The sequence below is a fragment of the Puma concolor genome, chromosome C1, assembly GCF_028749965.1.
Source record: "Puma concolor isolate L17-30 chromosome C1, mPumCon1.1.hap2, whole genome shotgun sequence".
Taxonomy (NCBI): Eukaryota; Metazoa; Chordata; class Mammalia; order Carnivora; family Felidae; genus Puma; species Puma concolor.
Window position 1 is genome coordinate 219,961,748 of NC_141674.1, and position 13,924 is coordinate 219,975,671.

A 13,924-nucleotide genomic window follows, 5' to 3' on the forward strand; every position below is an offset into this window, starting at 1 on the left:
TCTGGCCCGTTGCAGAAAAGGTTTGCCGACCCCCGGCAGACAAGAGTGTGTTGGAGAAGCAGGGGGGCCGGGACAGCGGAGGGGTTTGAATTCTCGTGTGCAGGGCATTTAAAGGACAGGGTGGGGCATCATCCACAGCTGGCCCAGCAAAGGGCCCCGTGGGGAGGCGCCCTCACACCCGCCCCTCTGCGCTCAAGCCTCCTCCCCCGGGCTGATCCCTGGGTTCCTCCTGCTGCCCAATCCCGTCCCTTCTCTGCCCTCCTCCCCACTCCCCGCTCCTCCCTGGTGAGCTCACCCTCTGCCCAGCCGTTGGCTCTGTTCACACCCATGTTCCGGCCGTGGCCGAGGCCCCACTGAGGAGCTCTGGATGCACAAAGCAGCCACAGGGCTGTCCCTCAGGGTCCACAAACACTTGCCGCCACTGAACTCATTGCCCTGTCCCCAGGGCTCCTGTCTCAGCCCACCAAGCTCTGGAGCCAGGAAGCCCCCCACCCATGACCCCAGCCCCCACCCCCCCACTCTCCCCTCTTATCAGCACCAAGCCCTGCCCTCTCCCTCCCCCAAACAGCCCCAAACTCGTGTCCTTCCTCAAACTCCTTCACAGAATAAAGGAAAGGGGGAAGGGCCCCTCCTCTTTTGTAAGGTTAGCAAAACCTTAGCCTCAAAACAGAACAAAGACCGTGTGAGAAAGGAGAATCGAACACAACAGACAAGAAAAACCCTAAGTATTAGCACAGCAAATCCAGCTAGTAGGGGTGCCTGGAAACAGCCAGTGGGGAAGCCTGGGAGGCTTGCCGGTTAAGCATCTGAATCTTGACTTCGGCTCAGGTTGTGATCCCTGGGTCCCTGAGTTTGAGCCCCACGTCCGGCTCCACAATGACAGCAAGGAGACTGCTGGGGGTTCTGTCTCTCTCCTCTCTCTGCCCTTCCCCTGCTCTCGCTCTCTCTCTCTCTCTCTCTCGCTCTCGCTCTCTCAAAATAATAAACTTTCAAAACAGTTTTTTAGTACAAACTTGTTTCTTATTTTATAGTGAAAGTTAATACATTTCTTTTATAATCACAGTAAACTTGCTCATTCTAAGCAGTAGTGACAGAAACTGGAAAGCCTGGGAGGAAGCATTCTGTGTGTTACAGAAACAGGACGGCGCTGGTTTGCATGTGATGAATGCAGCTGTGAAGACCCCGCAGGTGGGGGACAGACAGGGGACTGAGGCCTGGGAAGCGGGGTCAGGCCCCGGCAGCCTCTCCCGTCACCCTTCTGTGACCGCAGTGCTCCCACGCTGCCCCGCCCGTGGCACAGACTTTGCCATCAGCCCAAAGGCCGGTGTGAAGAAGGAAGGCTAATGTGTTTTAAAACCACTCGACCCAAATGAGATTATATAACCCAGGAAGGGACAAATCACGTCGCTGATGAGTTTAAAAAAAAAATAGAAGAAAGAAAAGAAAAAGCGGAGACTCTGTCCCAATGCCACCCTGGGAGGGAGGGGGATGCGGTTGAGGCGGGGGGGGTGGGGAGCAGCTGGGGGGTGGGCTGCTTCCTCCTCGGGTTATAAAAGGGGGTGAGCTGGCCCTGCCTGGGTCACCGCCGCGCGCAGCACGCTCGTGGGGACCCGCGGTGAGTACCCACCCCACCCCCACCCTGTTTCTCTGTGCCCCTTCCTTGTCACTCTCCTCCCTGTAGGGCTGGGGCAGGAGGGTCTCCCTGCAGCCAGGGGTTTGTGTGTCTGAGGGGCACCCACCTGCCCAGCTCCGATGCTCCAGCATTGGCCACAGTAGAGACAAAGGGCAGAATTGTCCCTGCGCCCCTGTGGCAATGCGGAGCAGGAAACCCAGTGGGCTGGAGGCAAGAATCTCCAGGCGGAAGAGAAACAGGTCCTTGGGGACCAGGGGCCAGGACGCGTCCTACCCCTCCTATGAGGCCAGCCACCGGCCTGGGTCCCACCCAGAGGAGCAGCAACAGCCCAGCCCATCCAGATGGGTCTCTACATTACTCTGCTTTCGTGGTGGCACCTCCGTGTCCTCCAATTCCCACCCCGCGTGTGACACCCCAACAGAGAGGTGGGCATTTTAAATCTCTCAGACCAAGAGCGCTTTCCATGGGGCTTGGGCAACCTGGAAAGTCAAGGTCGGCAGAGGGGTCCTCCCTAGAACACACAGGGTGCTCAGGCGCCTTCTGATGCCCCCCCCAAGTGCCGAGGGCGGGGGCACGTGCGGGAGGAGGGCCAGGTCCCCCGACAATGGCAGGGTACCAGAGGACTCTTCCACAGCCTGACCACCAGCTGACCTGTGGGGACACGATGGACTGGGTGTCGGGAAGTCCTGGGCTGAGTGAGGGAAAGCAGCCTGCACCGGGGACCCCCAGCCCCCGGCCACGTCCCTGGCAGGCAAACCGCCCCCTGCGCCCAGGGCCTCTGCAGCAACCCTGGGGGCCAGTTTCCCACACCCTGCTCGCCTCTGCCCCCCCGCCTGTGTGCACAGGGTGCACACAGCGGTAGAGAGCTCCAGTCCCTCCGGCTCCCTGACACAGACAGACAGACAGACCGGGGCCATTCCCAGACAGCCCACCTCTCTACACCCACGGCGTGTACACCTCCCCAGTTCCTTCCGATGACACGGGGGTGGTGCAAATGGGTCTGAGCCCGTCAGAGGCTGACACACGCGTGCTGGCCTCACGTAAGGCTCGCTGCACAGAATGAGGCCCCGGGGAGGGCGACGCGCTTTGCAAAGAGCCGGGTGTGGCCCAGGCCCGCTCCAGCGCAGCTCAGAGCGGCTCACGGCGGAGGGCGGCTGCGCGTGCACCCCACTCTTCACACGTGCACGGGCCTGTGACCGCACGCGCGCGCGCTCGTGTCCTACACAGGCGCGCGGTCCCACGCATGCGCGCGCGCGCATGTACACTCACATGCGCGTGCACACACTCGCTCGCGCACGCCGCGCTCGCGTTCTCTAAGGCTCCTACCTCTGTGGCCGCCCGCCCTGCCGGGTGTGTAACGTAACTTTGCTCCTGCCCTGCGCCCAGGTCGTGCCCTCCCGGGTGGGATCCCACCTCCAGCCGGCCCTGAGCCAGGAGCCGAGGGATGAAGGCTTTGCAGGCCTGGCTGCTGGGCCTGCTGCTGCTGGGAATGGCCCTGTGGGGGGCTGCGAGCCAAACCCACCCGCACTCCATGGAGATCCGCAGTGAGTGCCCGACCCTGGGCATCAGCCTCCTTCACCCGCCCCACCCCCCTCCACCCCCAGGAACCGTGGCTCACCACGAGTGCCCCTGCCCTGGGAGGGGTGCGGCCTGTTGCTCGCCAGGCCTTTCCAGGGAATGGCCTGGTCACTTGCTTCCCAGCGCCCCTGCCGCCGCGCGCAGCACACAGTTGAGGGGCTCATTGGCTTTCCCCGCCCCTGGCACGAGACCCTTGGGGGGGCGGGGGAGGAAGGGGTGGCTGCGTAGCTTGAGTTCCCATTTCCCAAAGCTGCCCACTACCCAGAAGTGACCTGGCCTGCCACCTGCGGGGACAGACGGCACGCACGTGCCAGGGGACGCACAGCGGACGCCCGCGCACAAGCTCTCGCTCTCTCCTTCCCAGACCCTGACATCGATCCCGCCTGGTACGCGGGCCGCAGGATCAGACCCGTGGGCCGCTTCGGCCGGAGGACAGCAGCCCCCCCGGGATGTCGTGAACCGGCCAGGCTGCTCCCCCCTGAAAGGAGGCGCTGAGCCCTCTGGGGATGGGGGACAGCCCGGCGCAGGAAGACATGATTCCAGGAGCCTCCCCCCACCACCTCCACGGCTCCTTTCCCTTCAATCCTAATAAAAGCAGCTGGCCTTGTTTAGTTGCATCTTTGTGGTGGCAAACTGGAAGCTGTCTTCCCTCGAGGGACAGTAGCCTAGAAGGATGCTCAGAGTCCAGCAGCCCAGAGGCTCCGTGACTCGCCTGAGGGCACCCAGCACTGGGTAGGGGAGCTGGGACCTTCCGGGGTCACCTGCGGCCCATAGCGCCCTCCACCCGAGCGGCTCTGAGTGGCTGTCCAGGCTGCACACTGCACCACGCGGTGCAGGAGGCCCCCAGGGGCGGGCAGCACAGCCCCCCCCCCCCCGTGACCCGTCCTCTCTGAGCCCAGTCGCTTTCACCTCCCTTGTTTGCTTGCACTCAGAGGAGAAAGACAAGCGTGAGCTGCTTGTTTCTAACCACCAGCGGGAGACTCGAACCTAAATGAACTGCACCGCGTCCCTTTGCTGCCCGTGCCAAATCGCGCCAAGATGTCCCTACGTCCTGCCTCAGAGGAGCTTGCCTCGGTGCCAGGGCCACACCCCCACAAACTGGGCAACTGAGCCCAGCCCTTAACGCTGAGCCTCAGTGTCCCCATCTGAACACCCCCGGACAGGAACACCCACCTCACTCCACAGCTCAGGCAGTCACAGCACCTGCTTGCAGGCCAACACGGTGTGGGTGTTCGGTGTAAACCCCTTCCCCAAGGCCCACCCCACCCCGGCGTGCAGGGAGGAGGGTGGTGGGGACGGGCTTAACGGGCAGCCACTTCCAAACCCAGAGCACGCGGGCCACTGTCTGCACCCTTTCAGGGTCTCGGGAGCCCACCTTGACTGCCAGACTTCTGTCCGTCCACACCCAGGAGGCCACAGAGCAGGCCTGCAGGCCCCCAGACCCCAGCCGTCCCTGCTCCATTTTGAGAGAGGGAGGTCCAGGGCTCACCAGACACAGGGAGGAGGCACGGCCAGGACCGCTCCCCGGAACAGACAGGTGCTGGACCAGGCCTGGGACGGGGCGCAGTCAGGAAAGCAGGTCCCAGCAGATGCTCAGAAAGTGACACACGAACAGATGAAGTGCGGTTGATCCACACAGCGCGTTAGGACTCAGCCATAAAAAGGACCGGGGTTCTGCCGATGCCACAGCTCGGGTCCTCGAAAACGAGACGCCAAGTGGAAGGCGCGAAAGTCCACGTAGCGTATGATCAGATTTCTATGACATGTGCGGAAGGGAGACAGAGAGCAGACTGCCGGTTGCCAGGGTAACTGCTTGACAGACATGAAAACGTCTTGGAGCTGGACTGAGGGCCTGCTTGCAGACCCTGTAAATGTGCTCACGCCGCTAAATTACACCCTTAAAAAAAAAAAAGAGTTCGCACGGAAACACAGCGGTGTGCCGATGGGCTCCAGACTGCAGTGCTCCGGTAGGGCAGCCCCGGGCCACTAACACACCTTCTGTGCCCAGAGGGATGGAGAGGCGGGAGATTATGCTTCCTGCAACTTTTTATGAAAGTTTTTAAACACACGGGAAAGTTCAAAAGGTAATCTAAGGAGCATCCCACACACCCTTTCTTAGAATCAACACTTTTTATTTTATGTATTTGCTTTCTCTTCCTCTCTCTCTCTCTCTCTCTCCCCATCCACCATCTGGAAGTAAGTTGTAAACATCGTGACATTTCCCCTAGATATTTCAGCACGTTGCTCCTCAAAATGAGGACAGCATCCTGCATAACCACAAAACGACCGTGCCTAAAACATTTTCTAATAACTCCATAATAGCACCTGGTTTTCAGTCCATAGTCAAAAATCCCCAAGTATGGCCAGAAAGTCTTGCTGTCTTTTTTTCTTTCTTTTTGTTGAAAGCAGGCTGCGATCTAAATTCACTGTCATAGTTAGGTATTGCTTGTTAGCCCCTGACCTTCTTATTTTGTCTTGACACGGACTCTCTCAAGAGCCCAGATGCGTCATCCTGTAGAATGATCTGGTTTGTTGAGGTGTGTTCCCTTGTTCTGTCCCTGAATTTCCTGTGGTCTGAGAGGCAGATCGAGCGCCTCAGCTGGATTCAGTCACTTGCTGTGGGCACCAGCGCTGTGTCCTTCCTCCTGCTGCGTGCCTCCGTGTGACCCTGGCCTAGAGGCGGGGATCTCCGCCGTAAGGGGTCTCCCCCTGCTCACCGTGTGCCTGACATACCAGCCCTGTGTGCCCAGCACCCCCCCCCCGCCCCCACCAGTGATTTATACACCCACTGAACATCCCTGCTGGGAAGCAAATGACCTCACCGGTGGGTCACACAATGGAGATTCTCCAATTCCTTCCACATTTATTAGCTGGATTCTTCTAAAGGAGGTCTCTCTCTCTCTCTCTCTCTCTCTCTCTCTTTTTGTTCAACACCTTACAAATAATATTAGATGCTTAAATTGTCTCAGTTTGGCCCAGTGGGAACCCCAAGAAAGGAATAATTTTTAAAGAAAGAAGAAGTCCCTGAGTCGACCCCTCTGGGCTGTTGAAAGACAAAATTCAAACATTTGAAGACCTAATTGGCTTTATTAAGCAACTCCTAAATCGAGCAGCATTCAGTCCAGCCAGTAGACATGCTCTGCCCAGGTGCAGAAAAGGAAAGATTTTAAGGACAGAGAGAAGGTTCTTTTTTTTTTTTTTTTAAGGGATTTCTTAGCATTGTTTAGGCAAGGTCGCCCTCCTAAGGGGGAAGGGGTCTTGCAGAGGATGGCCTCCAGGAAATTCCAATTTGGCAGGTTAAAGGTTACATTCCAGAAGGAGTGGAAACCACGGTTGTGTTAAGTATTAACAGGGCCTTCAGTGGTCCCATTATGGCCTTGTGGTTGTCTCGTTAACAGGGCCCGGGGAACTCTTCCAGTGGGGTTGGAGGAGATGCATCCCGAGGAAACAGAAGACAGGGAAAGGGTACCTTCAGGGGCAGGACAGCGGTAAGGGGAGGCCACTTACCAACCCTCTGAGTCTCCTGCCTCCATCACCGAAGGCATGCACACATACAGGCTCCAGAGAGGACCCGGGTCCAAACTCAGGCTAAGTGGGGCGGCAGCAGCTTCCCAGGCTGCAGGCAAGACAGTGGGCTCACAGGCCGGCATCCCTCAGTGATGGGGTTTGAGAGCAGTAGGGGTCCGGAGCTGACGGTCAAGAAAGAATTCTTGAGACATCTTTGGTGCAAAAGGGACAGGACCCGTGGGCAGAAAGAGCTGCCTTGGGGTTGTGGCAGGTCACTGATTATACACCTTCAGCTTGGGAGGGGGTTAGGGACAGCGCAAGTCTCTAAGGTATTTTGGAAGCAAGGTGTCCAGGACCTTGAGGGGCTGGCTGTTGCTAGGGAAATGTCATTTACTGCTGTTGAGTACAAACTGTCAGGAGATCCTTCAGATGGCTATCAAGGGCCAGAAGCTTGGAGGATGATTGCCAACATATATCTCGGGAGGCAGAGATAAAGGAAGTTTCTAAAGGAATTTTTATATGTTAATAGAGACTCACGGGATCCTGGGGGCGGGGACGGGGTGGGTAAGGATAACGTTAAGCTAAATTTGCCTTTTGCCCATAGCAAAGTGTCATCATCCGGGCAAAGCCCCCAGAGGAAGGTCACTGCCTGTCTCAAGGACTTGTCAGTGGGCTGTAGGCAGTAAGGAAATTCAACTTGTCATTTGCCTTTGTTCCCACATTGTCAGGACCAGAGGCCATCGCACAAGGGAACTGGTATTCCTGGGACTCCGCCGGGAATGCCTGCCGACCCCATGGGTGCATCTCCCTGCGTACACTGCCCCCACCCCAGTCTCAGGTTCCAGGATGGGGCTGAGATCAGGTGGGCGGAGCACAGATACAGAGCCCTTCCACCCGTCATTGTGGTGGAAGCTGGTTTTGGAAAGCCTGTCTTTCCTTTAGATCTCGGGGGGAAAACCCATCTCTATCCTCTTGCCAGGCACACGTTTGTTGAGCGCCTGGAGGGTGTCAGATGTTGTACCAGGCACCGAGCGCCCCATAGGAAAAGGACAGCTAGAACCTCTGCCCTCGGGCTGTTCTCCAGCTTGCCAGAATATTAGGTTCACCTGGGAGGCTCAAATCTCCCGGGAACCAGGGCCCAAGCTGCACCACAGACCGATTTAACCAGGGCCTGCGGGGGGCAAGGGCTGCTGCTTGTGGAGGCTCCCAGGTCATTCCATAGCAGGGTCGAGCCACCCGCCTAGTGGGGCAGAGGAGAGGGAAAGGTGCAGTCACATCCTGGGTGATGGGGAGCTGAGCTCCAGGACCACAATGCACCGCATCCAGCCTAGGACACCATGGAAGGATGCTTGGTGGAAAGAAGTCCAAGGATACGTTTTAATAATAAATTCTAGCACAGTGATACTCACTAGACAAAACAGGAGGGAATAGGTATAGATACATGGGTATCCTACAAATATCTCCTTCATTTTGCCACTTCCCATCGCATCAATCAACTCATGAGAAATGTCTCTGAAAGCCTGGCATTTAGCAGCGAATACCCAGACCCTGTGCCCTCGAGCAGCGGGGTCTGCCTTAAGCGATGCTGGAATGCCATCTAGTGGCCAGGGGTGACCTCGGCCTCCTGCAGCCTCCAAGGGGGATCTGGTCAGGTTGGCACAGGGGTCCCCAGCCCTGCTACAGCAGGGAAGATGGGGGGAGCAGAGGGGGAAGGGGACCCCAGGGACTGGCACCCCAGGGACTCACACTTTACATGTTTCATCTACGCGGGAATAATCATGAGAAACCGGGCAACTTGACCACATTGTCACGGATGAAATTGTTCAAGAAAAAAAAATAACGTGAGTGGAAATCAAGGAAGCAGGCCCTCTCCAAGGCTATTATTTTCTGTATTTGCCTTGTAGCTTTTCTCAAAGATCATGACAAGGGAAGCCTTGTGAAATCTGCTTTAGTCTAGAAAGATCCATGAGAAGCTCTTGGAGAATGTACATCAGGAAGGCCTGAATCCGTGGGACACCTGGGCTGTCCCCACCTCCCCAGAACAGACGCTGGGTCTGCCTGGGCCCAGCTCCTTCCAATTAGGATCACGAGGTTGGAATGCAGAGGGTCCCAGGCCTGCTGGATGAGGGCGGGACCAGCTGCCAAAACCTAGAAGGGATCCTCGTGGGGAACCCTGACCCTTGGCAGGATACTGCCAGGCTGAGGTGACCTCATGTGGACGGGTCCCAGCCAGTGCCTGGCTCCGTGTCCTGGTCAGTCTGCTGCCGGGGTTCCTCAAGCGCTGGGCCCCCACAGAGGTCCAGGCCTGGGGCTGGGAGGACGTCCCCACGCAGGTGGATGAGAGCAATTCCGGAGGAGCCCCTAGAAATGCTGCCACACCCTTTGCAGATGTCACGAATTCAGAGTCAGCATGACCTTGGTCCTGCTGTTGACCCTCATAGTCGATACAGCAAGGCCACCCTTTCCAGGGGGACAACAGTGTCTTAGTACTTAAAATTTCAGACTAGCTAATCACAGTCCCAGGGACAAGGATGAAACCAACACCACCCCTGCCCCCCCCCCCCCCCACAGTAAAATAGCCACCTTGACATCAGGGTTGAGCTCCCAGAAGGGCCATCGGGGCCTCCCCCTGAAGGTGGGCAGTAAGGAGGTGAACACGTGATGTGTCACCACCGGAGAGGTGTCCTGGGCCTCCTCCGTCACAGCCTGTGCGTGGGCCCGCCTCCTCATTCACGCACCACCTCCTGTCCACGTGCCATGACAAACCCCAACTTGCAATCTCTCTAACCGCTGGGTTAGAGAACACGGTTCCATGTTTGAAGACATATAAGCTGCAAAACTTACACCACAGGCCAAGAGTCAGGCTCACAGGGCACAAGCATCACCTGGTGAAACTCAGAGCCGGGAGAAGAGAGGGGCAGGGGCCTGGGGCCCCAACCCCTCCCTTGGGTTCTGTCCCTCCCTGGGCCACGACCCTGAGAGGCAGGACGTGGACGCAGCCCCATAGTCCACATCCCATCTCCTCCCAGCACCGCCACCCCTGTCCGGGCCTGCCCCCTCCTCTCACAGCTCCCCAAACCAGGCGGGCCCAGCCCCGGACAGCGCCCCGTCCAGCCCAGGGTTTCCAGTCCTTGTCGTCCCCTGGCCTGCTTCACCCTACGCTGGGTAGTGAGGCAGCTGAGGGGATGAGAATTCAGGCAGAGGCGGGTGCACCTGTCCCAGGGAATCTGGAATCACCGTCTGCTGAGGCAGAGCTGACACCCCCCACCCCCACCCCATCAACACGGGGCCTAAAATTTTAAAGAGAAAAGAGTTTTATTGGAGCCCGAGTGAGGACATCTGCCCGGGACACACGATCCTCACAAGGAAGAGCAGAGTCGTAGACGCCTTTTACATCAAGAATTACGAGTCATCACGGCAAAGAACATTCCAGAAAGTTACAGATTTTTATCTTATGTTTTTAGTATGTGTGAGGCTGTATGACTTTCATCTTACGGGAACCAGGGAGGTGTTTTTTCTTTTTCTCATCTTTATGTTTGGAAAGCTCCTTGTTGGTTGTTTTGTTTTGTTTTGTTTTGTTTTGTTTTGTTTTTAACGAAGCGGATGTACAAAGTGTGCTGGGGGCAGAAACGGAGCGACTGCTTTGAAAAGTTTTCGTCCCTTGGTAAATGTTAAAGTCCAGCTTCCCCGTACCAAGGCCCACAAACCCTAAAAGGGGACAATTTCTCTCATCACCCCTGGGAGCCTGTTGTCACTGGCTCCTCTCCTGAATGATTCCCGCCGGCTTTGAGAAGTGGTAAGGCTCAAGGATGCCAGCTTCCAGAATCTCTAGGACTCGGCAACAAGCCCGCTTCAGGAGGAATCAGAGTACGTGGCCGTGGCAATGGCTCACCCCAAGGGGCAGCCGGAGCCGGGGCCTGGGGGCATCCTCCCCAGGCCCTTCCTGGCGCGGCTGCTGTTAGTGGGCACAGCATCTGGCCTGCCCAGCAGGTGCCCCCTTCAGAACCAGCCCCGCATCTCCTCTCTGCGGCTGGGCCTTCTTCCTGTCTTCTCTCTGCAGCAGCTCTTGGGCTGTGAAGGACAGAGGAGGGTGGTCTGGGAGCGGAGGCCCGCGGCCTGGCATGCACCCTGCACGCGGGTCAGTCCCGGGACCCCGTCCTCCCTGACGGTTACCCAGAGCCATGAAGTCCAGGCCCCTGGCAATCCTGCTCACCTTCCAGCCACCGGAGACATTCTGTCGGGTCCCAGGATGCCAGAAAGGAGACCCAAGAAGCAGAGGCAGTGATGACTCCCCTCCCCCACCATCACCACCACCCCTGCTCTCCTGGGGGCCCCACCACTCACCTATGGTGCTAAAGACCTCAGTCACCTGGTGGTTCAGTTTGGCCGAGGCCTCCATGAACAGCAACTTCTTGCTCTCCGCAAACTCTTTCCCTTCCTGAGGGAAGTGGCCGCAAATTTACAAAAAGACTTTCCCCCAGGGCGCCTGGGTGGCTCAGTCTGTGGAGTGCCCAACTCTTGATTTTTTTCTCAAGTCATGATCTCATAGTTCTTGAGATCAAGCCCCACATCAGGCTCCGCGCTGACGGCGTGGAGCCTGCTCAGGATTCTCTCTCTCCCTCTCTGTCGACCCCTCCCCTGCTCATGCTCTCCTTTTCAAAATACAGAAATAAACTTAAAAAAAAAAATTTAAGGAAAAAAAAGTCTCTTCCCTAGGAATACTCAATTGCCTTCTAAGACCCAAGACCAGTGACGGTTCCCAATTCTGTGTTTCGGTTCTCTCCTGCAGGGGCCCAGGGCCGGGGAGGCGGGGAGGCCCTCGCAGGGGGAGGGCTCCCCTCCCAGCAGAGCCTGAGCCACCAGGGGAAGCTGGCGGCTCCCCGCCCACACGTCTCTCCTGCACCCGTGGGCTCTGATGTAGGGCCAAGCAAGTGAGAAGGCAGGAAATGTGGAAGCCGAGCCGAGCTGAGCCCTCCTTCTGGGGGTCCCCCCTCACTCTCCACACGGGTGAGTACTGCGGGGAGTGATGCATCAGGGTGTTAGGGGGGCACTGATACAATCTGAACAAGGTGTGGACTTAGTATTGCGTGAATGCCCATTTCCTGATTTGCTCACTGCTCTGTGTTTTTGCGAGACGTTAGTGTTCGGGAAGGCTGGGTGAAAGGCATACAGGAACTTTTTGTGGTACTTCTGCACCACTTTTTTGTAATCCTGGAATTATTTTAAAATGAAAGCCAGGGGCACCTGGGTGGCGCAGTCGGTTAAGCGTCCGACTTCAGCCAGGTCACGATCTCGTGGTCCGTGAGTTTGAGCCCCGCGTCGGGCTCTGGGCTGATGGCTCGGAGCCTGGAGCCCGTTTCCGATTCTGTGTCTCCCTCTCTCTCTGCCCCTCCCCCGTTCATGCTCTGTCTCTCTCTGTCCAAAAAATAAATAAAAAACGTTGAAAAAAAATTTTTTTAAATGAAAGCCAGGGGCACCTGGATGGCTCAGTCAGTTGAGCATCTGACTCTCGATTTTGGCTCAGGTCATGATCCCAGGGTTGTGGGATGCATCGAACCCCACTCTCTCTCTCTCCCTCTGCCCCTCTCCCCCACTCATAATCTCTTTCTCTCTCTCTCTCAAATGAAAATTGGGGGTGCCTGGGTTGCTCAGTCGGTTAAGTGTTTGACTTGGGCTCAGGTCACGATCTTGTGGTTCGTGAGTTCAAGCCCCACATCAAGCTCTCTGCTGTCGGCACAGAGCCCAACGTGGGGCTTGAACCCAGGAATGCCGAGATCATGATCGGAGCCGAAGTCGGACACTTAACTGACTAAGCCTCCCAGGCACCCCAACTATGGCTTTCTTTACTTTCTAGCCCTTGCTTGGTTCCTAGCGAGGAAATCTGGATTTTTTCACTTATCTCTTTTTCAATCATTGATTGAATACCCACATAACTCAGCCTGGGATGAAGGGGCAGGAAAGGCCACGGTTTCTTCATGAGCCTGGCTAACCTGGCCGGGGTCCTTGGAGACCGGCCACACGGGTCCCCCCGCCCCCTTCCAGAAGGGCTGGCCTGGGCCTCCCCACATGTGGGGAACAACCATCGCTAGGCCTGACTTTTCCAGGAAAGATCAGAAATCTTTGCCCAAAAGGGACATTCAAGTAGGAAGTATATATGAGTGTCTGTGACTTGCGTGCAGGTGTGGTGTGCACGCGGGTGGGTGGGAGACTGGGTCGCGAGTGGTCGTGTCCACCTTGGGGTCACCCCATTCTCCCCTCGGGGAGTGACACAACCCAGTCCCAAGCGCTACCTGGAACGTCACCTCCCGCCGCTCGCCGACGTCCGTCTTGTTGCCAACCAGCATCACCACGACCTCCCCCGGGGGCGCCTCCCTCTCGAGGTCCTGCAGCCACTGCTGGGCTTTGCAGAAGGAATCCTAACGAAGAAAAAACATGGACGCCACACAAATCTCACAGGTGCTCTTCGTCGGCTCTCCCAGCAAAGACATGCGGGTGTGGCAATGCAGATGTCCACGGCCACGCTGCGTGGAAGCACCCACCGTCCAGTCGGCCAGACGACAGACCCCCCCGGAGGGCTGCTCTGTCCCCTGAGGCGGGGCGGCCCGGTCTTCTGGCTTCGGGGCCCAGGTCATACCACAGCTCCTTCCCCTCCCCACAGGGCCCGAGTCTGGAGGCTGCGGGCTGTTCGGGGTCAGGCCTCGGGCCCCTCACTCCTGGGTGCCCTCCGGGACCACTCCGTGCAGGAGAGTTTGGGGGCATGGCTGTCACCTGATCCTAACTTCGGGACCCCGGAGACCGGGCCTGGGGGGGGGGCCTGCCCTGGGCCCCACGCTGCCCCTCTCCCCTTCCTGCTGCTGAGCTGCTCAGGTGGGTGGCCTCCCATTTCCCAGCCCAACCTGCCTCCCTCCCCGCCCTCACCCCGCGGTCTCTGGGTCTCTGCTGTCTCACTAAGGACCTTCTTCCTTCCTGCTCACCCGCCCACCGCACCCCCGTGCCCAGCCTCACCCCCAACAGGCTAATCCCCACTTTTCCCTCCCTCCCTGCAAGAAGTCTCCCAACCCCAGGCTGAGTCAGGTGCCCCTCCTCTCAGCTCCCTTCCGTCCTCCTGCTCTAAGCACCTGCTCACGTACTTAGTAGCTACCCAGATGACACTGTGGGGGACGTACAGCCAGGGGCCGCGTACTATTTCCGCAACAACACCCCTCA

General features: G+C 57.8%; 2 protein-coding genes across 4 annotated transcripts in view; one reads left to right on the top strand and one right to left on the bottom strand.

The window, feature by feature from the left end:
• The first annotated feature begins 1,551 nt into the window (after positions 1 to 1,551).
• PRLH (prolactin releasing hormone) lies at positions 1,552 to 3,818 on the top strand. 2 transcript variants are annotated; one of them, XM_086715299.1, is made up of 3 exons: positions 1,552 to 1,615; positions 3,020 to 3,177; positions 3,576 to 3,818. In XM_086715299.1, exons 2-3 carry the CDS (start codon positions 3,078 to 3,080, stop codon positions 3,704 to 3,706), a joined length of 231 nt encoding a protein of 76 aa, XP_086571425.1. In that variant the 5' UTR covers positions 1,552 to 1,615; positions 3,020 to 3,077; the 3' UTR covers positions 3,707 to 3,818. The 2 variants fall into 2 exon arrangements, with proteins under 2 accessions (XP_086571425.1, XP_025786347.1); XM_025930562.2 differs by lacking the exon at positions 1,552 to 1,615 and having other exon boundaries at positions 2,924 to 3,177.
• A 6,839-nt stretch (positions 3,819 to 10,657) lies between these two features.
• Positions 10,658 to 13,924, bottom strand: part of RAB17 (RAB17, member RAS oncogene family) — a 29,724-nt gene continuing 26,457 nt past the window's right edge. For both annotated transcript variants that reach the window (XM_086720028.1, XM_086720027.1), the window contains 3 exons: positions 13,009 to 13,134; positions 11,063 to 11,156; positions 10,658 to 10,789 (listed from right to left, as the gene is read on the bottom strand). In XM_086720028.1, the coding sequence (XP_086576154.1) occupies positions 10,677 to 10,789; positions 11,063 to 11,156; positions 13,009 to 13,134 (333 nt within the window). In that variant the 3' untranslated portion in view covers positions 10,658 to 10,676. The remainder of the gene's footprint in view (positions 10,790 to 11,062; positions 11,157 to 13,008; positions 13,135 to 13,924) is intronic.

Excerpts from the sequence above, each read along its gene's own strand:
- PRLH (XM_086715299.1), top strand. The coding sequence starts at position 3,078 with ATGAAGGCTTTGCAGGCCTGGCTGCTGGGCCTGCTGCTGCTGGGAATG. Across the intron at positions 3,178-3,575 it reads GCACTCCATGGAGATCCGCA|ACCCTGACATCGATCCCGCC; the intron begins GTGAGTGCCCGA and ends TCTCCTTCCCAG.